The sequence below is a fragment of the Bufo bufo genome, chromosome 6 (genome assembly GCF_905171765.1).
Source record: "Bufo bufo chromosome 6, aBufBuf1.1, whole genome shotgun sequence".
NCBI lineage: Eukaryota > Metazoa > Chordata > Amphibia > Anura > Bufonidae > Bufo > Bufo bufo.
In genome coordinates, this window is record NC_053394.1 from 120092964 (window position 1) to 120120021 (window position 27058).

General features: G+C 44.6%; 1 protein-coding gene across 1 annotated transcript in view; it reads right to left on the minus strand.

The window, feature by feature from the left end:
- Positions 1–19758, minus strand: part of R3HDML (R3H domain containing like) — a 79668-nt gene extending 59910 nt beyond the window's left edge. Inside the window, exon 1 of the mRNA XM_040436604.1 lies at positions 19498–19758. Within this exon, the coding sequence (XP_040292538.1) occupies positions 19498–19758 (261 nt within the window). The remainder of the gene's footprint in view (positions 1–19497) is intronic.
- Positions 19759–27058: the final 7300 nt, after the last annotated feature.

Genomic DNA, 27058 nt, shown 5'->3' on the forward strand with positions numbered 1-27058 from the left:
GTCCTTAAAAGGACTTTTGGGTCTCTAACAAGTTTTAGCAATTTAGTGCAGGTTGCACAAAAAATATATATCGCTGCCACACACAACAATAGTCCTTAAAAGGACTTTTGGGTCTATAACAAGTATAAAAGCTAAAATATTCCTATTTCACTCCCTACACTATCTCTCCCTTCTGCTCTCCAGCTCTCCCTGACTAAGACTGAGCCAAACATGTGTCATCGGGTGCTATATAGCACCCGATGACGCGTTCCGGCCAGCCAATCACTGTAATGCCAGTAGCCAACATGGCTACGACATTACAGTGAGCGCCAGTACTCACCTGCACATTAATTGGCAGCGTAGCAGCCAACAAAACGTGCGGGGCGGAGACTTGAGCATCGTGCTCGAGCACACGCGGTATTCGGCTGAACACCACGATGTGCTGAGCATCGCGATGCTCGAGTAAAATTAGTGTTCGGCCGAGCATGCTCACCCAACACTAGTAGAGACCAATTGTTTAATCTAACATTGGAGGAAAGAGAAGCATTATCCACCTTTGAAAAGGGTTAAAGAGATAATTGTAAAACTGTCTGATGAAGGCAGGAATATAGTACTTTTAGATCATGATACTTATTTGAAAATGTGTCACTCATTACTGGATGATTGTTCCTGTTATGAGGTGTTACAATTTGATCCTACAGATATTTATATTGAGGAAATCACATCTATTCTTGTGGAAGCATTTGAGTGCAAATTAATATCAAAGGACGAAATAAAATTTATGACCCCAAATAACCCACAGATCCAGGCTTTTTACTCATTACCCAAAATACACAAAGGATCTACCCCTTTGAAGGGTAGACCGATAGTTTCAGGGGTGTATTCTCTATTTTAGAATATTAGCATCTATGTGGATAGGGTTTTGGGTTTGTTTTTTACCTCTTTACCATCCTACAACAGGGATACAACGGATCTTATACTCAAAATTCAGGATATTGCTGTGGAGGAACAGACCTTGCTGGCATCAATTGATGTGGAGGCCCTCTACAGCAGTATACCTCATGAGTGGGGTTTAAAAGCCGTTTAATATTTTCTGGATACCAGAGGCATTAACTTTCGTCCACATAATGAGTTTGTAATAAATCGACTTAGATTTATTCTAATGCACAATTACTTCCTCTTTAGATCAAAGTTCTACCACCAGCTCAGGGGCACCGCTATGGGTAGCCCATGTGCACCCACTTAAGCAAATTTGCTCCTGGGCTGGTGAGAGGACAGGATTATCTTTGTGGAGGAGGAGGACCACTGGACCACCCACATTCTCTTTTGGGGAAGATATATTGATGATATCTTGGCATCAGGGCCGTCTTCAATATTGATTGGACCCTGGGCAAGAATTTACTTGGGCCCCCTGGATCCCGCCTTCCCACACCCTAGCATGCAATCACGCCCTCCACCACAACCCCCCCCCCCCCTTCTCCAACCACCCAGCACCCTTAGTCACATAAAACAAGTAATATATATAATATAGCTTACAGTGAATTTCTGTAAATACTTACACACTGTTATGGGGGTAACTGTGAATGACGCACTGTTATGGGGGCAACTGTTGATGACACTGTCATGGGGGCATCTGTGGATGACGCACTGTTATGGGGGCATCTGTGGATGACGCACTGTTATGGGGGCATCTGTGGATGACACTGTTATTGAGGGGATCTGGGGATGACACATATATATGTGTCATCCACAGATCCCCCCCATAACAGTGTCCTGCAGTCTTCTCTGACCTGTAGATTGTTACATTGTATACGGCATTGTATGGCAGATTTGGGCTCTCTGTGTTCCCCTCGTCCACATTTGCCGACCTACCTGCGCCCTACCTCTCCTCCTCCTCTGCCTGGGATGTCATATTTGGCGGGGCCTGTCCCGCATGCTTCCCCGGCAGCCCCCCAGCCTGCAGGCCCCTCTGCTGCTCCTCAGCCTGGGGCTCATCCACTCCCTCACCCTGCAGCCCCCTGATGAGTTGCTCTGGGATGGGGTCTCTCTCTTTTCCCGCGGACAGTGATCGGAGGCCCGGGATAAACTTTGGGGGGCGCTGCAGAGCCTCCAGGATTTCCGTGGAGACCAGCTGAGATGCGGGGATCAATGTGGGCTTCAAGGGGCCCAACTAGATGAGGCGGTGATTGAAAGGACCAAGTGTCTGCTGAGCTGCGATCGTCTGCAAATGGGGGAGCCTCCCAGTACCGGCTTTGTACTAGTACTCACTATCAAAGTAGCGTAGCAGGCAGGCCGGCCGGACGGCAGCGTAACTTCACTCACGGCGTCACGTGCCTGCTCCTCCCACTTTATTAATGAAGCAGGCGGAGCAGGCACATGACGAAGTGAGCGACATTATGCTGCCATCCGGGCCGGCCTGCCTGCTGCGCTACTTTGATAGTGAGTTGTGTACTAGTACAGTCATTGAATTTGGGGTAGTGGCCAGCAGGGTTCAAGAGGCAGCTGCCTTGGGCCCCCCAGGAGCAACTGGGCCCGGGGCAGCTGCCCCTTTTGCCCGCATTAAAGACAGCCCTGCTTGGCATTGTGGGATGGCCCAGTGGATTCTTTTAAAGCTTTTGTAGAAATCCTCAATGTAAACCCTATAGACTTGCATTTTACATGGGAAGCCAATAAAGATGTGATATCTCTCCTGGATCTAAGGATCTCGAAGAAACGAGGCATGTTGCACACTGAAACGTTCCGAAAAACTATAGCCAGGAATAGTCTGCTCCACTGGGAGAGTCATCATCCCCAACCCTTAAAAAGGGAATACCAAAGGGGCAATATATTCGAATTCGGAGAAACTGTTCCGATGTTCCAATGTTCCTTCAACAATCAAGGGACCTTAAGAACATATTTCTCGAAAGGGGCTATCCAGAAAGAATACTGAAAGAGGCTTTTAAACATTCACTAACTATGGATAGGAGAGAACATTTAAAACCCCAAAAAGTGATTGATTCAAAGAATCCCATAAGGATAATAGGAACGTTTGATAATGCACATGGTAAAATTTTCGAGATTCTTAGGAGACATTGGAACATCCTCTGCTCGGACCAAGATCTGGTAGATATCCTGACTCCATACCCAGCAGTTACTTTTCGGAGAGGAAAATCACTTAGGGACCATTTAGTTCATAGCATGTACATGAAACAACAACCCTTAGGGACATGGCTTGACCGAAAACCGTTGGGGACTTATAAATGTGGAGGCTGTATAGTGTGTCGCTTTATCAATGTCTCTAAGACCTTTAATAGTGTTACAACAGGAAAGTCATACAAGATGTGAGACTACTCCAATTGCAAAACATCTGGGGTAGTGTATTTGATTACATGTAGCTGCCCGTATAACTATGTGGGAAAAACAAAGCGTGAACTGAGGAGAAGGATTGGGGACCATCTAGGTGATATTAAACATAAGAGAGATACCCAATAGCCAATCATGTGTTACGGGTCCATAAGGGCAATCCACATGACTTAAAATTCCAGGTAATTGAGGTGATCAACTTCCCTCCCCGGAAAGGGGATTGGATCAAAAAGATCCTACAAAGGGAAACCAAATGAATCTATTATTTAAAAACAATACACCCAGAAGGTTTAAACGAACAGCTTTCCTTCAGTTGTTTACTTTGAGATATACTAATCTTCTCTATATTTTGATTTTGTTTTCTTTAGCCATTTTTCTGTTTTGAGTTAATAATAATATCATGTACCAGCAGCCCATACACATCGGACCATAATAGGTTCAGTGAAGGATATATTATCTATCATTATGAAATTGGCCCATAATAATATTTGGGCATATCTTTTGGATACTCCTATTTTGAGAGGGCAATAAAAGAATAGCCCTTGGACCTGTTTTTACTCCCCACCCACTCTTTCTCCCTCCCCTGTACAGATATGCTAATCCATTATTAATTAACAATTTATATATTTTTTATTTGGTTGGATTAGATCTTTATAATTTTCAGCCTTCGATAGGGATAACAGGGATTCTGTATATTAGACACCTGGTGGTCACCCCTTTTCCCTACCTTTTGACATATGTCACACGTCCTACAATAATACTTCAGATCTTGCGTGACCCTAGGCCAAAAGAATGTTTGTGTCAACCGATCCCTTGTCTTTTTAACCCCTAGATGTCCTGCTAGGGGGATGTCATGACTGAGTTTTAATAACCCCGTGTCTCACCCCTCCTGTCACTCGGTACAATAGCCCCTTATGCCATTCAAATCTTTCGTGGGTGCTTTCCCCCCGGGTAACGTCTACTGCCTTTCTATACCCTTCTAGTGTGGGGTCGGTTCTCTGTTCCTGTTCAAAACCCTGTGGCGTATCCCAGAAAGGGGATGGGTGGTCGGGTAAAGGGGGTATTTCAACTCCTACCTGGCTTTCCTCAGAGTGCAGCGGTGCTTCCAGTCTGGCTTGAGCCCGGGTGGTAACCGGGTATGCTTTTGAAGTGGTGTCCCGTGATAGTTGGGAGGTTAAACAGCCTACATCATTGCCCAGTAGGACTTCTGCCGGCAGTTCCTGCATAATGCCAACCTCCAACTGTTTGGATCCAGAACCCCAGTCCACAAGGACACTGGCTGTAGGTAACTTGTGTATAGTGCCCCCAGCTACCCTTACAGCTATGGTGTGACCGGTGCAAGCTTGGGCCTTGACCGTGTGTGGTTGTACCATGGTTAGTGTGGCCCCAGAGTCTCTCATAGCTCGTGTCCCCATGCCATCCACTGTAATCCATTGCCGGTGGTGGTCTCGGTTGTCACCTCCCGCTTGCACTGGATTAACCTCGTGTAGTACACTCCACTGCTCTTCTTGATTAGGGACGTAGGTTGTACTTTCTTGCTGGACACAATGAGCGGCTGCCCTGGGTTGTTGTGGTGGTTGCCTTTCCCAGCCTCCCCGGTTCAAACGAGGGCACTGGTGTTTGTAATGTCCCGGCTGCTTACAATAATGGCACACTGCAGGGGGTCGAGGGGTTGCTGTGGAGCCCGGCGGCGGGTGGTTTATGGAGGCCCTAGGGGCTGCAGATGTTGTTGGAGCCGGGTAGTTGGGCTTAAAAGTTGGTCTGCTCACCCCCTGTTCCCTCCTCCTGTTGTCCTGGTATTCATCTGCTAGTCTGGCGGCTTCCTCCACCGTTTTAGGCTTTCTGTCCTTTACCCAATCTTTTATATCTTCTGCAGTGTGATTGAAAAATTGCTCCAATAGCAGGAGCTGTAAGGCATCCTCCAGGGTAGTTGCTTTGCAGCCCTGTATCCAATTACAGGCTGCCCTGTGTAGCCGAAAAGCCCATTCAGTGTGTGAATCTCTCCCGGTCTTCCGAAGTTCCCGAAACTTATTCTGGTATGCCTCCGGGGTTACCGCATATCTGGCTAACAAAATGTCTTTTATCTGGACATAATTATGTATGTCCCCATCAGGTACTGCTCGCAACGCCTCTGCTGCTCTTCCTGACAACTTGCTGCTAAGTACTGCAGCCCATTTTGTGGAGTCTAATCCCTCCGGCTCACATTGACGTTCAAAGTCTTGCAAATAACTGTCAATTTCCATTTCATTGTCATTAAAAGTTTTAAACGCTGCGTAATTTACCTTCTTTGGTAGGTCATTGGTACTTCCCGGGGAGTGAAGCAAATGTCCCTGTGTCGGTCTGTCTCGGTCCTCTAGCTATTTTTGCGATTGCCTGGCTTGTGCCATGACCTGCAGAACCGCCTCTGTTGATGGATTGGGTCCCAATACACTGAGCATCCATCTGATATCCTTCTGCATTGCGGTTTCTTCCTCGTGCTCCATTTCTGTATTGCTGGTTCCGTCGCTCTGTATTAATTCTGCAATTAACGTGGCTTTTGTCTTGTTACTTGCCAATACGCCTCAAGCTTCCAGTAAATCCTTTAGCGTGGTCCTCTTAAGTACTGTAGCTGGTATTGCTGAGCCATTCATTCCCTTGCTTGGTTCAGGACGTCCATTCGGGATTCGAATCCCTCTGCTTGCCACCAGTTGTAAGGAAACCAAGTATATTTAAAACCACATTCGGTAGTTTCCTCCCGAACCGCCCGCGCCTGGTGAATATAACGCTCCGTTCGGCAGTTGAAGTAGACGAATTCCATATGAAATGCCAATAACTTTATTAGATGATTCCCTTGATAAAGCATACGAATACCCAAACATCAGCCGAAGTCAAGAAGAAGGGTATAAATAGAACACGCTTTAATTATCGCACACAGGCTTTTATGCAAGTCCCCATGCAAGGGGATATCCCACAGGGAGGGACACAGTATAGCCAATCAAGTACAATGGAAACATAAAACCCTTCCAGCATAAACATACAATGCCTTCCCCTAGTCCTGGAGATAATCAAGTCTGATAAAGTAACAACTTGATTATCTCTAGGCAGAAAAGTCACAGTTTTCCCCAATATCTGGAACACCCCTTTATACATGAGGTATCCCCACGAATCATATGTCCCCTGATAGCCCCGATCTGGGTGATCAACATATTCAAATTTCACCCAGATCGGTTTAGGGGTTCTCAAAGAGACATGGAAGTCTTCTGTGACCAGTTCACCCTGGGTGTGCTGCCCAAAATAGTTCCATAAGTTTGGGTGTTTTTGCCGGTCACTTTAGAAAAAGGGGGATTTCTTCACACCTAGCTTTCGTGACAGAATCACAGGCCTTACCTAAAAATGGACCCTACGTGAGTCCTTATGGATCAAGTACATAATCTCGCCCAAATGGGGCAGGAAACGGCAGAGAGACTACAGCAGCAGGAGTTACTTCAGACCCCACTTATAGCGGCCTCTTCCTTTCAGAATCTTGAACCTCATGTTAAGTTGCCGGTTCATTTCTCAGAGGATCGTAAGCAGCAATTTCTGACATTTAAGGAGAGCTGTAAGCTTTATTTTCGTCTACGCCCACACTCTTCGGGTTCCGAACAACAGAGAGTAGGCATTATTATCTCTTTGTTTCAGGGAGACCCACAAGAATGGGCTTACTCTCTCCCCACAGATTCCCCTTGCCTAGCTACTGTTAAAGCATTTTTTCAGGCTTTAAGTGTACTCTATGATGAACCCGATAGTTCGGCTGCGGCAGAGTCTCAATTAAAGTCTCTTAGCCAGGGAGACAGACCTGTGGAGGAATACTGCACCAAATTCCAGAAATGGTATGTTCTCTCTGGCTGGAACTGTGGGGGCTCTTCATACAGAGTTTCGTTCTTTTTTGATTTTAAAGAATTTACCTGTGGAGGTAGTTCTTGGCATGCCTTGGCTCCAGGTTCATAACCCAGTCATCAACAGTGAATAAGAGAAATGGGGGTTAAAATGTGATTCATGCTGTCTACCTATTATTCAGGCTGGAGTCACTACGGAGTCGAAAACTCTTCCCACGTATATCACTGACTTTGCTGATGTTTTTTCCATGTCCAATGCTGATTTCCTTCCCCCTCATAGACCAAATGATTGTGCCATCAATCTTGTTCAGGGATCTAAGTACCCTAAGGGTCGTATTTATAATCTGTCCGGTCCGGAACGGAAGTCTATGAGGGATTACTTGAAGGAGAGCTTATAAAATGGACATATTAGACCCTCGGTGTCTCCTATGGGGGCAGGATTTTTCTTCGTGGGAAAAAGGGATGGTAGATTGAGACCATGTATTGATTATAGAGAGTTAAATAAGATTACTGTTAAGAACCAGTACTCTTTGCCTTTAATCCCAGACCTGTTAAATCAAGTTATGGGAGCTCGCTGGTTCACTAAACTTGATCTCAGGGGGGCCTATAATCTTATTTGAATTAAGGAGGGGGATGAGTGGGATTCTCACGTTATTCACACTAGACAGGTACTGTAATGACCGGCGTCACACACAGGGAGGGAAAAGGGAAAGCCCTGCCCAAGGGAGAGGGAAAGGTGGTGACCCCTGACTCACCTTGCGGCTGGCACCTGACTGCCCTGACGTCCCTAGACGGGTTCCTCACCCGTGCGGCGATCACGTGCCTAAACCCTGGCTTTCCCTAAAATGAGCCCTAGATAGTGAACGGGCCGGTGGGATCGCTAGTCCGCACCACTAACACTAAGAGGGAAACACCAGGGAGAGGACAGACAATACAGACAAACACATACACCCAGGTGGGCGACCACAGCAGACCACAAAGGTCCAACAGGGATCCGGAGGGTAGCGTTCTGGACCAACAACCAGAGAACGCAGCAACACAGCTCCAGAGGGTCAGAATAGATGTCCCGGCAGGAAGCTCTATATCTGGCAACCAGAGAAGTGTGAGAGGGGAATATAAGGAGGTTGGGAGTGCTGGACAAGGAACAGCTGAGGAATAAGAGCTACGGATCCCTGAGTGAGCCAAAAGGGTTGCAAAGCAAACCCAGAAAGCTACCATAAGGAAACAGCCCTATCTTACATAGAGCGCGCAGCCAACCGCTGCGACTTCCTGACCCCGGGTATAACGGAGTCAGGCGTGGTTCTTGACACCCTCGTGACAGTACCCCCCTCTCTACGAGGGGCCTCCGGACACTCAGGACCAGGTCTCTCAGGATGAGAGGCATGAAAAACCCGAACTAGCCTGTCGGCGTTTACCTCAGACGCAGGAACCCACATTCTTTCCTCGGGACCGTAACCTCTCCAATGCACCAGATATTGAAGAGAGAGGCGGACCCGACGAGAATTAACAATTTTGGATATCTGAAATTCTATATTACCATCCACAACAACAGGAGGGGGTGGCAGCGGTGACAGTTCTAGAGGTGGAACATATTTTTTGAGTAACAACTTATGAAAAACATTATGGATTTTAAAAGTCTGAGGTAACTCCAGGCGAAAAGCCACGGGGTTGATGATGGCTACAATTTTGTAAGGACCAATAAACCTAGGACCCAGTTTCCAAGAGGGAACCTTCAATTTAATATTCCTAGTAGACAACCACACATAGTCATTCACTCCTAGGTCCGGACCTGGCGACCGTCTCTTATCAGCCATGCATTTGTATTTACCTCCCATATTTTTCAAGTTAGCTTGCACCTTCTGCCATACCGATGAAAGAGATGACGAAAACCGTTCCTCTTCGGGAACCCTAGAAGACCCCCCCTCTTTGAAAGTACAGAATTGGGGATGAAAACCATATGCACCAAGAAATGGTGACTTGCCAGTGGATTCCTGACGACGATTATTTATGGCAAACTCAGCTAACGGTAAATATGATGACCACAACTCTTGGTTTTCAGACACAAAACATCTTAGATATGTCTCCAGGTTTTGGTTGGTACGCTCAGTCTGTCCATTCGACTGAGGATGGAAAGCTGAGGAAAAGGACAAGTGTACCCCCAAACGGGAACAAAAAGCTTTCCAAAATTTAGAAATAAACTGGGTACCCCGATCCAAAACAACATCGGAGGGGACCCCATGAAGCTTCACGATTTCACTGACGAATACCTGAGCAAGAGTCTTAGCATTAGGTAGTGCGGGAAACGCAATGAAGTGTACTATTTTGCTAAACCTGTCCACTACTACCAAAATAACCGACAAAGGTAAGTCAGTGATAAAATCCATTGACAGATGTGTCCATGGTCTATTGGGAATGACGAGTGGTAATAGAGACCCTGCAGGACGTGTATGTGAAACTTTTGCGCGCGCACAGGTAGAACAAGAAGACACAAAATCCAATACATCCTGACGCAACCTTGGCCACCAAAAACGACGAGACAATAGCTCCAAGGTTGCTTTACTACCCGGGTGCCCAGCAAGTGCCGAATTATGATGTTCCTTTAATAATTCGAAACGCAGGTTCAACGGTACAAACAATTTCTCTGAGGGGCAAGAGACCGGGGCGTCCCCCTGGGCCTCTAACACCTTCCCCTCCAGAACAGAGTGTACCGCAGAAACAACCACTCCTCTTTGAAGAATGGGCACCGGATCACTCACATTACCCCCTCCAGGGAAACAACGAGATAGTGCATCAGCCTTGGTATTCTTTGCCCCAGGACGATAGGTAATCACAAAGTTAAACCTGGTAAAAAATAGCGACCACCTAGCTTGTCTAGGGGTGAGACGCTTAGCTGATTAGAGGTACAGAAGATTTTTGTGGTCCGTAATCACAGTGACGGGTGGACTGCCCCCTCTAAAAAATTGATGCCATTCTTCAAACGCTAGTTTAATAGCTAATAGTTCCCTATTGCCAATATCGTAGTTCTTTTCTGCTGCAGATAGTTTTTTAGAAAAAAAAGCACAAGGACGCCATTTGCCAGGAGACAGACCCTGAGACAGCACCGCCCCCACTGCCACCTCTGACGCATCGACTTCAACAATAAAAGGCTGAGAGACATCAGGTTGGACTAGTACAGGTGCTGAGGTAAACCTCTCTTTTAGAGAGGAAAAAGCAACTTTAGCGGCGTCAGACCATTTAGAAAAATCAGTCCCCTTCCTAGTCATGTCAGTAAGGGGTTTTACAATAAGTGAATAATTTTTAATGAATTTCCTATAGAAATTCGCAAAGCCCAAGAACCGTTGCAGTGCTTTGAGGTTCTCAGGAAGATCCCAATCTAAAATTGCCTGGACCTTCCTAGGATCCATACGGAAACCTGAAGCAGATAAAAAATAACCTAGGAATTGTATCTCCTGAACGGCGAAGACACATTTTTCAATTTTAGCATATAATTTATTCGTCCGTAGGACCTGCAGTACTTGTCTGACATGCACCTCATGTGTTCTCAGATCAGACGAATAAATTAAAATATCATCTAGGTATATTACCACAAACCTGCCGATTAGATGACTAAAAATGTCATTAACGAAATGTTGAAAGACGGCAGGAGCATTGGTCAGACCGAAAGGCATAACTAGATTTTCATAATGCCCCTCAGGGGTGTTAAAAGCTGTTTTCCACTCATCCCCCTCCTTAATACGAATCAGATTGTAGGCCCCCCGAAGATCAAGTTTGGAGAACCACCTAGCACCCGCAATCTGGTTAAACAGGTCAGGAATGAGAGGAAGAGGGTATGGGTCTCGGATGGTTATCCGATTTAATTCGCGAAAATCTAGGCAAGGACGCAGTCCCCCATCTTTCTTTTTAACGAAGAAAAACCCTGCAGCCACGGGTGAAGAAGAGGGTCTGATGTGTCCCTTAGCCAAGCTCTCGGAGATATAATCTTTCATGGCTTGTCTCTCTGGACCTGAAAGATTATATAACCTGGTCTTGGGTAATTTTGTGCCGGGAATAAGGTTAACCGGGCAATCATAAGGACGATGAGGTGGTAACTTCTGACAACCCTTTTCAGAAAAAACGTCCTCAAAATCCGAAATAAATGTAGGTAGGGTAGTTATGGAGGCGACTAAGCAATTCCACTCCAATATCTCCCTGGCCTGCCAATCCACCACTGGATTGTGCGCTACCAACCAGGGAAGACCCAGCACTACCGGAGTGGGAAGCCCCTCCAGAACATAACATGAAAGCATCTCGTTATGGTGGTCCCCTACCCGAAGGTGTAAATTATGAACAATGTGGGTGAGGTTTCTCTGAGACAGAGGAGCAGAATCAATAGCGAATATGGGAATAGGTCTCTGTAGCGTACAGAGAGACAAACCCATAGTGCGGGCAAAATGGGCATCTATCAAATTTACCCCTGCTCCACTGTCTAGAAAGAAAGAAATAGTCTCAGTCTTATCACCAAAAACAATAACCGCTGGCAACACAAATTGCGATGTACGTATGGAGGAAACGTATACCCCCCGGCTGACATCCTCCACACAGCCTGGGGTTAGTAGTTTTCCGACGGTCTTTTGTTTCTGAGGAAAGAAGGACAGACATTAATGAAATGACCCCTCTCCCCACAAAAAAAACAAACCCCACGCCTACGGCGAGCCTCAGGAGGACGGACATGACGAGTAGTTCCTCCTAGCTGCATAGGCTCGTCTAGGTCCGTACAGACTAACTGCTGCTTGGGAGGGGTTACCAATTGCTCCAGTTTTTTCAACCTGTCCCTAAGGCGTCTATCTTTCCGGATAGAAAGGGACATAACCGCATCAAGGGAAAAGGGGGTCTCATATAATGCAAGCGCATCCTTAACCCTTTCGGATAACCCAGAGCAGAACTGACTCCTGAGAGCCGGGTCGTTCCATTGGGTATCCGTAGCCCACCTACGGAAGTCAGAGCAATACTCCTCTACCGGCCGCTCTCCTTGTAGGAGTCTCCGTAATCTTGATTCAGCCAGTGCGACTCGGTCAGGGTCGTCATATATGAGACCCAAGGCCCCGAAAAACTCATCCACTGACCGAAGAGCCTGGGAATCAGTAGGTAAAGAGAACACCCAGGACTGCGGGTCCCCCTGCAGCAGGGAAATAACAACCCCCACCCGCTGTTCTTCATTACCAGAGGAGTAAGGGCGCAGTTTAAAATATAATTTACAGGCCTCACGGAATGTCAAAAACTTGTCCCTTCCCCCAGAAAATCTGTCAGGGAGAGGGACCTTGGGTTCCGCAACAACCTGGTTACCAGTAGCAACCGCTGGGCTTGCGGTCTGTTGTAATTGCTGCTGTTGCTGGAGGACCGACGCCTTCAATCCTGCCACCTCCAAAGACAGGCCATGAAATTGTTTGGTCAGAGCAGCAATTTGATCCATACTGGATTCTAAGTAGGTAAAAATATATATATATTTTTTTTTACCTACACAAAATAAGGGCCAGATATAATGTAATGATCGGCGTCACGCACAGGGAGGGAAAAGGGAAAGCCCTGCCCAAGGGAGAGGGAAAGGTGGTGACCCCTGACTCACCTTGCGGCTGGCACCTGACGGCCCTGACGTCCCTAGACGGGTTCCTCACCCGTGCAGCGATCATGTGCCTAAACCCTGGCTTTCCCTAAAATGAGCCCTAGATAGTGAACGGGCCGGTGGGATCGCTAGTCCGCACCACTAACACTAAGAGGGAAACACCAGGGAGAGGACAGACAATACAAACAAACACATACACCCAGGTGGGCGACCACAGCAGACCACAAAGGTCCAACAGGGATCCGGAGGGTAGCGTTCTGGACCAACAACCAGAGAACGCAGCAACACAGCTCCAGAGGGTCCGAATAGATGTCCAGGCAGGAAGCTCTATATCTGGCAACCAGAGAAGTGTGAGAGGGGAATATAAGGAGGTTGGGAGTGCTGGACAAGGAACAGCTGAGGAGAAAGAGCTACGGATCCCTGAGTGAGCCAAAAGGGTTGCAAAGCAAACCCAGAAAGCTACCATAAGGAAACAGCCCTATCTTACATAGAGCGCGCAGCCAACCGCTGCGACTTCCTGACCCCGGGTATAACGGAGTCAGGCGTGGTTCTTGACACCCTCGTGACAGGTACTGGAGATTCTTCGAGAGAACCGATTATTCACGAAGGGTGAGAAGTGAATATTTGGAGTGCAGGAAATTTCATTTTTTGGATATATTCTCACACCCTACTCCTTTAAGATGGATCCGGGGAAGGTGCAGGCTATTTTGGAATGGGTAAGACCCTCCTCTCTTAAAGCATTACAACACTTTCTGGGCTTTTCTAATTATTACCGGAAGTTTATAAAAAAAAATTATATTATTGCAAAGCAGGGGCAGATCTAGTGAATTGGTTGCCTGAGGCCATGGAAGCTATTGATACACTCAAGAAGTGGTTCGGTAACGCCCCAGTGTTGGTTCAACCAGATCAAGAAAGGCCTTTTGTGATTGAGGTTGATGCCTCCGAGGATGGGGTAGGAGCAGTACGATCCCAAGGGTCATCAACTCTCACGAACCTGAGGCATTGCGCCTTCTTTTCTCGTAAGTTCTCTTCTACTGACAGAAATTATGATATTGGTAATCGAGAGTTACTTGCTATTAAATGGGCCTTTGAGGAATGGTGTCATTTTTTAGAGGGGGCTCAACGTTGTGTTACGGTACTTACTGATCATAAAAATGTAATGTTTTTGGAGTCTGCTAAATGTTTGAATCCCAGACAGGCTAGGTGGGCATTGTTCTTTACACGCTTTAACTTTTGCATTACTTTCAGGCCAGGAAGTAAAAATGTCAAAGCTGATGCACTATCCCGGAGTTTTTATGCCTTTCAGTCTTCTGATACTCCACCAGAACCTATTTTGCCGGCAGGTATCATTCTGGCTGCGGTCTCTTCCGATTTGATGACCGAGATTACTGCGGGACAACACTTGGCTCCGGTACAATCCCCTAAAGATAAGTTGTTTGTCCCTGGTCATCGGCGTCTCCGACTGTTAGGTGAGTGCCACAATTCTGCTTTCAGTGGCCATCTTGGCATTAATGCCACCAAGGAACTAGTTTCCAGGTTCTACTGGTGGCCCACCTTGTGTAGAGATATCCAGTTATATGTATCCTCTTGTGAGGTTTGTGCCAGGTCCAAGACTCCTAGGTCCCATCTGATGGGTGAGTTATGACCGCTGCCCATACCTAGTAGACCTTGGTCCCATATTTCCATGGATTTTATTACCGACCTACCGGATTCGGAGGGTAAGTCGGTTGTGTGGGTAACCATTGACAGGTTCAGCAAAATGGTTCTTTTCATTCCTCTGTCAAAATTACCCAATGCTAAAACTTTAGCTTCCCTTTTCGTGGACCATGTAATACGCCTACACGGAATTCTGGAGAATGTGGTTTCGGATAGAGGTGTTCCATTCGTCTCCAAATTTTGGAGGGTCTTTTGTCATAAATTGAATATTTCTCAGTCTTTTTCTTCGGCCTTTCATCCTGAAACCAACGGTCAAACTGAACGTTTAAACCAGTCTCTGGAACCGTATTTGAGGTATTACGTCTCCGACAACCAACATCTTTGGGTGAAACATTTGTCGTTGGCTGAATTCGCCATTAAAAATCAAGTGAATTAGTCTACTGGTATGTCTCCCCTTCTTTTGTATTCTTGGATTTCATCCGCGATTTAGCTCATTCTAGCCATCTTCCTCTCATATTCCTGAAGCGGATTTAGTAGTTAAAGAACTGTGCACAGTCTGGGCCCAGGTTCAGTCCAACCTGAAAAAAGCCCAGGAGATTCAAAAGATTAATGTTGACAAAAGGCGCTCTAGAGGGGTGGATTTTGGGTTGGGAGACAAGGTATGGTTATCCACCAAGAATTTGCGTCTTAAGGTACCTTCGGGTAAATTTACACCTCGATTTATTGACCCTTATGAGATTATTGACATCATTAACCCTGTGTCTTTTAAAAGGAAACTGTCAGCGGCAAAAGCCATCCCAAACCGCCAGCAGTGAGTTTCTAATGATGATTTTCTTACTGCATTCTGATGAGGCAGAAGTATGAAAAACGTTCTTTTAGCCTCCGTCTGCGCTATTTTCTAGCTGATGAATATAGACGACACCCCAAGTGGTCGCCTCGACTACTCTGGCAAGTAATTCCCATGATGGACGTCATCTGTAAAAAGGGATTCATGATTAATAAGTATGGATTTCTGGATTTGGAAGGTGAGAGGAGAGGCAGGAAATGGAGGGGAGGAGTCTGGAGGGATGTAACCTTTTTAAGGCGCTAAGTTTGAATAGTACATAGAAGTCATTGATCTGATAGCCCACATCTGAGGTCGTATTCCCTAACCATAGGGACTTCTGTTTGGAGATACCAGGCTGGGGAACAGAATCATCGTATTATTACCGGTTGGTCTCCCATATATTGCAAGTGTCCCCTGAAGAAGCAGTGGCAATACTGGGGAAACGCAGCATTGGGACCTGTTTTCATCAACATTTTTCTTTGGGACTTTTTTTTAACAACATATTGTTTTGGGAAAAACAACAACCAATCTTGAGGGCAAGGGCAGGGGCTTAAAAGGGTTTAGCCACCGAGAGGTGGGGTCGCCCCTTTCAGGGCGGGTGCTCTGCCTGTAGGCAGAGTGAGATCCAGGGACAGAGTAGGGATAGATGTTTTATTCCCACAAACCTGGACTGGAGTTATTTGGGATATATGTTATGTCAGTAAACCGTGAACAAGAAGTACACAAACTGTCCCACCTTCTATCAACAGATCGTGAGTAAGAAGGACATTAACTGTCCCACCTCTTGATATACAGTACAGACCAAAAGTTTGGACACACCTTCTCATTCAAAGAGTTTTCTTTATTTTCATGACTATGAAAATTGTAGATTCACACTGAAGGCATCAAAACTATGAATTAACACATGTGGAATTATATACATAACAAACAAGTGTGAAACAACTGAAAATATGTCATATTCTAGGTTCTTCAAAGTAGCCACCTTTTGCTTTGATTACTGCTTTGCACACTCTTGGCATTCTCTTGATGAGCTTCAAGAGGTAGTCCCCTGAAATGGTTTTCACTTCACAGGTGTGCCCTGTCAGGTTTAATAAGTGGGATTTCTTGCCTTATAAATGGGGTTGGGACCATCAGTTGCGTTGAGGAGAAGTCAGGTGGATACACAGCTGATAGTCCTACTGAATAGACTGTTAGAATTTGTATTATGGCAAGAAAAAAGCAGCTAAGTAAAGAAAAACGAGTGGCCATCATTACTTTAAGAAATTAAGGTCAGTCAGTCAGCCGAAAATTTGGGAAAACTTTGAAAGTAAGGGCTATTTGACCATGAAGGAGAGTGATGGGGTGCTGCGCCAGATGACCTAGCCTCCACAGTCACCGGACCTGAACCCAATCGAGGTGGTTTGGGGTGAGCTGGACCGCAGAGTGAAGGCAAAAGGGCCAACAAGTGCTAAGCATCCCTGGGAACTCCTTCAAGACTGTAGGAAGACCATTTCAGGTCACTACCTCTTGAAGCTCATCAAGAGAATGCCAAGAGTGTGCAAAGCAGTAATCAAAGCAAAAGGTGGCTACTTTGAAGAACCTAGAATATGACATATTTTCAGTTGTTTCACACTTGTTTGTTATGTATATAATTCCACATGTGTTAATTCATAGTTTTGATGCCTTCATAGTCATGAAAATAAAGAAAACTCTTTGAATGAGAAGGTGTGTCCAAACTTTTGGTCTGTACTGTACCTGCCTGAGATATTGACTCTACATAGATGGTATATTGAATATTTGTTAAGGATCTAAGATTATATTATCGTTAGGGTTTTTTCAAAAGACATTTTTAATGCTTGAATTCAATAAAAGTTATATTTTAATAAGGGAGGTAAAAACGTTGCATATTATTTTAAAAAGGCTACTGACAACCTTTAGGGACTTTTTTATCGACAGGATTCATAGGATGACCCTTTAAAGGGAGTCTTTCACGCAGATTCACCCTATTAACCTAATAACAGTGTTATGTCCACGGCATCCCCCTGTCACGACCGCTATCCCAGCAGCAGTCGTGTCGCACCAGACGGAGGGGAAGGGGGACCCTTATCTACGGATGGGAAATAGAATGGCCACCCCTGACTAACCCTAAGCTGGCACCTGTCTGCCCTGATACCCTAGACGGGGTGTGAACCCGTGCGGCGAGCAGGATGCCTAAACCCTCAGTCGCCCTAACAAGACTGGACTGGGGAAAGGCCGATGGGAGCGCTAGTCACCATCACTCATGTCTAGGAAAACAACAGGGGAAGACAGCAACAAACAAACAACAGCAGAGATAGACTTATCCAGTCACAAGCAGAGAAGGCGATCCCAAACACGACAGTCCACGCCGGACAAGAGCTCCACAGCAACACCATCAAACGATCTCCTTCCAAGGTCAGAGTAGCACTGGAAGTAAGGACTATATCTGGCAATGACTGCAAGTGAAAGTGAAACTAATATAGTAGCTGTGAGTGGCAGACAGGACTCACCTGAGAAGGATGCCTACAAACTCCCAGTCAGGACAAAAAGGTTCACAAGGCAAAACCCAGATGACATACCCTGAACCACGGAGCAAACTCACAAGCTATCGCGAGTAGCAAGTCGCTGCGACCTTCTCCTCCCAGACCTGTCTGGATCAGTCACAGTAGTGACAACCCCCTATTAAAACTGTGCTTACCGTTAGTTCCTTGCTAGCATCGTTGTGCAGAAAAACACTTTTAATCTGTATGCAAATGAGGCTGTGAAGGTGCCCAGGGGCGGCGTTAGAACAGCCGGTGCCCAGGCCCCTGGGTCATTTTCATACGAAGTCACTCCCCCTCCGCCGCGTCTGCCCGCCCTTAGTCTCTGCTCTAACCTCCCTCCTCCCGTCCGTAATCCCGCGCATGCGCCGATGCGCGGGATTTTGCTCCAGATGCCACTAGGGGGAGTTCAGTGCAAAGAGATTTTTTACAGATTTTATTCAAATCATAGTAACATAGTAACATAGTACATAAGGCCGAAAAAAGAAATTTGTCCATCCAGTTCGGCCTGTTATCCTGCAAGTTGAAACAGAGGAAGGCCAAAAACCCTGTGAGGTAGAAGCCAATTTTCTCCACTTTAGGGGAATAAAAAATTCCTTCCCGACTCCAATCAGGCAATAAGAATAACTCCCTGGATCAACGACCCCTCTCTAGTAGCTATAGCCTGGTAACTTTATAAGATCCAATGCACTACGCTCCACCTACTGGTGGCTTCAATCAGCCAGTTTATTCATGCACTGAAAGGAAGCAGATTAATAGCCGTAAAGAGCCGTAAAGAGATTTAACAATGTATTTATGCCAATTGTCTGGTGTAAATAGGTAGAGAAATATGGTAATGAGAACAAGCACCATAGTTTTAAAGCACTTGTTCCTTTTTTTCCATCATAGAATTAAATTTGTGTGCGCCCCTGTTGGTTGTGCTTGTTACTGCAGCTCAGTCAAACTCTCTTGAATGGGATCGAGCTTCAGAAAGGTCATGCGACTGATGGATGTGAGGTCACAGGTCAAAGAAGAGGCTGTAGCACTTGCCGGATAACAGCAGCCTCTTCCAACAGCTGCTGAACGGGGGTACCTGGAGTCAGACCCCCACCATTCTATTATGCACGATCTATCCTGAGAATAAGTCATCAATATTTAAGTCCCGGACAACCTAAAAATTTATAAAGTATGTGTTAAGATTCGCAAAAACTCCCTTGTCCAAAAAGTACATTACTAATTTTGTATTTGTTGTTGTTCTTCATCAAGAACTCAATCACTGAAATTTGTGCGTTGCCACCTTGTGGTCAGAAGTGGAACTGCTAGCTACTATCCAGGATGTTCCGTATAGACAGCAGGTTACTTGTGTTAAAGGTAAAGGTTGTCTTGGTCTGATCATTTTCCAGAAGCAGCGCCACTCTTGTCGATAGACTGTGTCTGGTACTGCATAACTTACCGTAAATGGAGTTCAGCCCATGGACAAGAGTGGCGCTGTTTCTGGGAAAAGGTCAACTAATTCTCTAATTCCAGAAAATCATTAATGTAGAGCCACTTATACGCGATTGATAGATTATTACAGACATAGCAGAACAAAATTTGCCATATAACAAAAACTGGCACAAAACACAGAAAACGCCTGGTCTTGCTGCAATAAGATTTGTCAAAGGACACACTCAGCCCTGCTATACCGGCACATCTTTTGTATCCTATTCTGGACTCGGCACCTACCATATATTCCATGTTAGCAGCTGGAGGGGAGACTTTGGATCGCACTCGGTTATGATAGTCCAACAAGGCGCTCATGTCTCTGGGAGATATGTAACGTTTCCTCCTGTTTCTAGGAATCCCAATGCCAATCATGAGGTCAGTGTCGGGGCTGTTGGAAGGATGCAGCAGTTCAGTAGCACTGGCCAGCACAAAAGTAATGGAGAGTTGTATAATCCACAGGAGCAAGCCAGGGAGGAAGGGATGCATGTGGATCAGTGTCATGTCTGTACTCTCCGGCAACTGATGACCTCTTCCTAGAAATCAGAAATGTACCATTATACTGCACTTTATAAGGGTACTTTCACACTTGCGGCAGAGGATTCCGTCGCCGGAACTACCTGCTGGATCCTGATCCGTATGACAAATGCATTGAAATGCCGGATCCGTCTCTCCACAGTAAGGCCTCATTAACACGTCAGTGTTCGGTCAGTGATTTCCATCAGTGATTGTGAGCCAAAACCAGGTGCGGCTTTAAACACAGAACAGGTGCAGATGTTTCCCGTTCCGTTTACTTTCCGTTTTTTGCATTCCATATACAGACCGTATACGGAACCATTAATTTCAATGGATCCGCAAAAAAAACGGAAGGTACTCCGTATGCCTTCCGTTTCCGTATTTCCGTTTTTCCATTCAAAGATAGAACATGTCTTATTATTGTCCGCATAACGGACAAGGATAGTACTGTTCTATCAGGGGCCAGCTGTTCCGTTCCGCAAAAAACGGAATGCACATGGACATCATCCGTATTTTTGCGGATCCGTTTTTTCTGGACCACAAAATACTGAAAAAGCCATACAGTCGTATACTAGGGGCCTTAGGGCTCATGCACATGACCGTATGTATTTTGCGGTCCGCAAAAAACGGATCAACAAAAAATACCGTCTGTGTGCATTCCGTATTTTGCGGAACACAACAGCTGGCCCCTAATAGAACAGTACTATCCTTGTCTGTAATGCGGACAATAAAGCTACATTCACACTAAAGTATTTTGTTTCTGTGTCTGTTCCATTTTTTTGCGGATTGGATGAAGACCCATTAATTTCAATGGGTCCGCAAAAAAAGCTGACACCACATTGTGTGCTGACCGCATCTGTATGTCCGTTCTGTAGCCCCGCATAAAATATAGAGCATGTCATATTCTTGTCCATTTTGCGGACAAGTATAGGCATTGTTACAATGGATCCGCAAAAAAAACGGATGCAATACAGATGCCAAAAGGACGTTATCCGTTTATTTTTTGCGGATCAGTGTTTTGCGGACTGAAAAACACATACGGTCGTGTGAATGTAGCCTAAGGGTCCATTCACACATCCGTAGTGCATTGCGGATCCGCAATACACCCGGCCGGCACCCCCATAGAAATGCCTATTCTTGTCCGCAATTGCGGACAAGAATAGGACATGTTCTATTTTTTTCCGGAGCCGCGGACCGGAAGATCGGCGGTGCGCCCCGGAAATGCGAATGCGGAGAGCACATGGTGTAGTCTCCGCATCCATTCCGACCCCTCAGAGAATGAATGGGTCCGCACCTGTTCTGCAATTTGCGGAACGGTCACCGCCCATTATTACGGATGTGTGAATGGAGCCTAATAGGACATGTTCTATTTTTTGGCGGAACAGAAATACGGACATACGGAAACGGAATGCACACGGAGTACCTTCCGTTTTTTTTGCGGACCTATTGAAATGAATGGTTCTGCATACGGTCCGCAAAAAAAAACAGAACAGACGTGGAAAGAAAATACATTCGTGTGCATGAGATCTTATACCTTATGTCTGTAGAGGCTCCAATCCTAGTTTTGGCTCACAATCACTGATGGAAATCCCTGACCAAAACACTGACGTGGTGCACTGATGCAGGTTTAGATGTTCCTCCAAATTTGTGCCATTTTGACCAGTGTTGCTTTCCGTTGCCTAAACTCCGCCCCCTTGGAGACCATGCTTACATTTGTTGTCACTTTTCAAATTTAGCAAAGTTGCAATTTTACATCAAATTGGTCTTGTCATAAACTATATAATAAATGTGGGCCAGTGACCTGCGTCACCTAGTGCATCATATTTTTTCACCCTACATGTTTCCATAGAAGCCACATACTCATAGCAGGGACCTGTATGGGATGCGGCTGTCACACGGTTAGGGCTCATGCACACGACCGTATGTATTTTGTGGTCCGCAAAAAACGGATCCGCAAAAAATACGGATGACGTCCGTGTGCATACCATATTTTGCGGAACGGAACAGCTGGCCCCTAATAGAACAGTCGGATCCTTGTCCATAACGCGGACAATAATAGGACATGTTCTATTTTTTGCGGAACGGAGATACGGAAACGGAATGCACACGGGGTACCTTCTGTTTTTTTTGCAGACCTATTGGATGGGTCCGCAAATAAAACGGAACGGACACGGAAAGAAAATTCGTTATGAGCCCTTAGGCAAATATTGGCCATGCATGCAATTATAATTCTATGGAAACATGATGGTCACAGCAGCTGTTATGTATTATCTATCATTGTTATAAACAATAGTATAGTATTTTTATAGTATTGTAGTAACATTAATATAATAACGATACGCTATAAATATAGTAATAACATCAAATAAGAATGACAGAATGTACTGTTCTTTTTCATTCTTACTATTACTAGATTATGTATATTTTTAATTTTGACTTGCATTATATGATGCTGTATTATTACTATTAATAATAGAACATGTATAATATATATAATGTAGTATACGTTTATGATTGTTAGTAATAATACTAACATTAAAATATATATAAATATTACTATTATATCGAATTTCTGTTGTAATGACCATCTACACAGAATATACAATAAAGATGAAAAGCAAACTTCAAAATAAAATTACATCATGCAATAAAAAAATGTAACCAATGAAATAAAATATTAAACGAATAAAACTAAATTGATTAAAAAACAATAAATATTTTTTGACTCCTAAAATACATACTATATAAATGAATAATTTCACACGTTTTTTTTAAATAATAAAATTATTATTTTATTTTTACTTTCAAGAAAATCTGGTTACATGCAGTCAATGCATCTATATATTATAGTACATAAAATATATAGAATATTAGGAGCTGTAGATCGGCGCAGTACAGCAGAGTCATCCACATACCTGTATCCTTGAGTCAGAAGCAGCTGAGAAGAAGCAGGAGAACTGGAAGATTGACCTTAGAAAGTAACCTGCTCATCCACTAGAAGCAGAGAGAACTGTGACTGCGGCAAATCCTTTAAGTCTTTGATGGCATCTGCTACTGAATCTACACCTTAACTCTCCCCCCCAGGGAATGTCTTGGAGTTGGCGAGGAGATGGGGTGGGTGATTTAGTGCCTGCTCAGTGTTAGCAAACAGTGACACACACATCTATGCACACAGATCCAGAGCATGCTTCTGCTGCTGTAGTAAGCCCAGTGTGTAGAGCACAGACTGGGATTCATTAGAAATTCAGTAATGTTCCACCAGAGTGAAGTTAAATCCTTTGTTGTACGGCTTTCAAATTTTTTTTTTTTATATGACGATTGTATTTCCCCTTAAATGACCCTAACATCATTGTAAATATCCAAATATCCCGTAAATGGAACCAGAAGAGTATGTAAATAGGTTAGAAAAGCCTTGGCAGATCAGCTCAAACTCAAATTTTTATAGATTATTTCATGAAAAGGAAATTAATTTTTTTCTGGGGGACGGGGGGAGATCATCCTCAAAATTTTTGTCAAAAGAAACAAAATATAACATTTTACCAGAAGCGCTCTTGTTCTATATCCAGGCCAACAAATGGTATCTGCAGATACCTACAAACTACAGTAGCTTAGGCTAGGTCCAAATAAAATTCTCAGAATATACAACGGCCAAATAACGATCCTCGAGCCAGATAATCAACAGTTTTTTTTTAGCTAAAATAACTCAGTCTTGGCGGAGGTCTTCACAATGTTGACTTGACTGGACGATGATGGATTAGAAAATAATAGATTGATTTTGGAATCCTTGAAGCCTCCTCAACTTACAAAAATTATGTTTTTAGTCAGAAAGTCTAACTTTATATGGTCCCCAGTGGCCAGTTTCATGACTGGGCAATGCTTGCATCTTTTAGACTCCTTGAAGCAATCTTTTAACTGGCCAATATTACTGCCAGTTCATATTTCAATTATCTTCCAACTGCTAAATTCATTAATTTGTTATAGCCTATTATATTTGGCTCTGGAATTTATTATATAACACAATCAATATTGAGGCCACTAGAGTAGTTAGGCAGAGACTCTAAAAGGGGTTGTCCACTTGTCCTCCTTGAAAATAAGCAGATCGCAGGAGGTCCTGCTGCTAAAACCCGCAGCAATTGGCAGTAATCTGTGACTGAACCCAAATTAGTAACATATGGGGTCATTTATCAAACTGGTGTAAAGTAGAGCTGGCTTAGTTGCCCATAGCAACCAATTCAATTCAACCTTTCATTTTTCAAAGGAGCTGTCCAAAACGAAAGGTGGAATCTGATTGGTTACTATGGGCAACTAAGCCAGTTGTACTTTACACCAGTTTGATAAATGACGCCAATAGTTTGTAAAGTTTAAAAAGATAGACCTATCCAGAGGAAAGCAAAAAAAAACAAGAAGACAATTTTCCTCATTTTAGGGGGAAAAATTCCTTCCTGACCTCCAATCAGGCATGGATGACCAGAACCCTTCAGAGAGAAAGAACAGTTTGTAGCCGCTGTCCCGTACAGCTAATAGACCTGTGGGGCCTGTCAATTGAGGCTGGCTGAAAAGGCATGGTAACTTATCGCTGAAATGAATAGGGGTTACAGAAAAATAGCCCATAAGGGCTGACTAGGTTGCAATCAGTTCTATGTCTTGGGGCCCCAAGAATTCAACAATCAATAATCATACTCAGCCACAGACCAAGGACATATACACTCACCTAAAGAATTATTAGGAACACCATACTAAAACGGTGTTGGACCCCCTTTTGCCTTCAGAACTGCTTTATTTCTACGTGGCATTGATTCAACAAGGTGCTGATAGCATTCTTTAGAAATGTTGGCCCATATTGATAGTATAGCATCTTGCAGTTGATGGAGATTTGAGGGATGCACATCCAGGGCACGAAGCTCCCGTTCCACCACATCCCAAAGATGCTCTATTGGGTTGAGATCTGGTGACTGTGGGGGCCATTTTAGTACAGTGAACTCATTGTCATGTTCAAGAAACCAATTTGAAATGATTCGAGCTTTGTGACATGGTGCATTATCCTGCTGGAAGTAGCCATCAGAGGATGGATACATGTTCTCATTCTGTGTACGCCAAATTCGGACTCTACCATTTGAATGTCTCAACAGAAATCGAGACTCATCAGACCAGGCAACATTTTTCCAGTCTTCAACAGTCCAATTTTGGTGAGCTCGTGCAAATTGTAGCCTCTTTTTCCTATTTGTAGTGGAGATGAGTGGTACCCGGTGGGGTCTTCTGCTGTTGTAGCCCATCCGCCTCAAAGTTGTGCGTGTTGTGGCTTCACAAATGCTTTGCTGCATACCTCGGTTGTAACGAGTGGTTATTTCAGTCAACGTTGCTCTTCTATCAGCTTGAATCAGTCGGCCCATTCTCCTCTGACCTCTAGCATCCACAAGGCATTTTTGCCCACAGGACTGCCGCATACTGGATGTTTTTCCCTTTTCACACCATTCTTTGTAAACCCTAGAAATGGTTGTGCGTGAAAATCCCAGTAACTGAGCAGATTGTGAAATACTCAGACCGGCCCGTCTGGCACCATCAACCATGCCACGCTCAAAATTGCTTAAATCACCTTTCTTTCCCATTCTGACATTCAGTTTGGAGTTCAGGAGATTGTCTTGACCAGGAGCACACCCCTAAATGCATTGAAGCAACTGCCATGTGATTGGTTGACTAGATAATTGCATTAATGAGAAATAGAACAGGTGTTCCTAATAATTTTTTAGGTGAGTGTATACCACAGAGACAGCCCATATAGCTACTTTTTGGCCCATTCACTGAGGGTATGCACCCCAGGTTAACATTAAAAGGGTTGCCCCACGAAGAATATTGGTTAGGCTTAAATCAGGCCATAAATATAAACATTTTTGTATTTACACCTGGTAAAAATAATGATTATATCCCAAAATAGTCCAGGGATAATGTTAGTATCGCGTTCACTGCTCCAAAGTGTCAGTACACTGCAAAGTGCAAAAGAAAGGGTTAACAAAATGTATATGCTTTGATATGTATATTGCCTTTACTGTATGTACTTGCACATGGTATTAATGGGCAATATTCCCTTTTCAGTGAACTCCAGCCCAGGGAGCTTCAGAACCGTGAGTACAACTACTACACCTATCCGGTCACTCACACACATGCGGCCTTGTTGCTGCATTTCTATAACAAACTTTCTGTGTCCCTCAATAAATGTGTTGAGGCAGGAACACATGCTCCGTCTTGTCTCTCCCTCTACTCCAATGGGCAGGCAACTGGTGAGCTAGCAGCTTCTGCTAGTGTCTTCTCTGCTTGTCAGAGCAAACGCTGAATGAGTGGAATTGCAGAAATGCTGTCTTTCTCTTCTCACTCAGCATCTCTGACAAGCAGAGAAGACATTGCAGCTTCAAAAGCAACTGGATTATCCACACTAGAGATCCCTCTATATGAAAGACCAGAGAAAGAAGCAAGACTGAGCATGTGTGACTACTTCATCACATGTACTGAGGTGGACACCAAAAGCTGTTCAACAGAAACAGCAGGTGGCACTGCTGGCAAACCTGGAGATATAATAATTTTTTATCATGAAAATGTTTTATAATTATGGGTTGGATTTAAAGGGACTCTGAAGACTTAAAGAGGGCCTGGCATGACTGTTTCAGTAACTACTTATATCCTCCATGTAATAACAATTCTGGAGATCTTTCCATACAACTTTACATTGTGCCTTTCCTCTACTCAACCCCAACTAGTAGCACCCAGATGGACCTCTAGTGCAGGCTGCTGGCAATACATTCATACATTTCTAGATGTTGAACCACGGATGGGTGCCAAACCATTCCTTAGAATATGGCAAAATCTAACTGCCTGTTCCCACCTGTCCATAAATTTATAGACAGTCTACTAAAAAGCTTTGAAGAAAAAAACCTTTGAGATTTTTTTGTGTGTCTGTTAATGTTTGCATTAGACGAGGTGCTACCATATTTTTCACCATGATGCCCCATCATCTCTGTGTTCACCACTTACAGCAACTGATGCAGTAGCCCTCAGTCCCCCCATTCCAACACCTTTTTCAAGAAGATATCGAGCAGAAGATCTATAGGTTATTGCAGCTTTGTCCCATTCATGTTATTAGGAAAAGGCTGTATTACCCTGCACAACTGCTACTTAGTAGACAGTGTAAACAATGAAGAGGCTGCACCAGTCATTCAAGCACCGCAATCCCTATAAATTGCTAATTGGTAGAGATGCTGAGAGTTGAACCCTCACAATCTCATATTGATGGCCTATC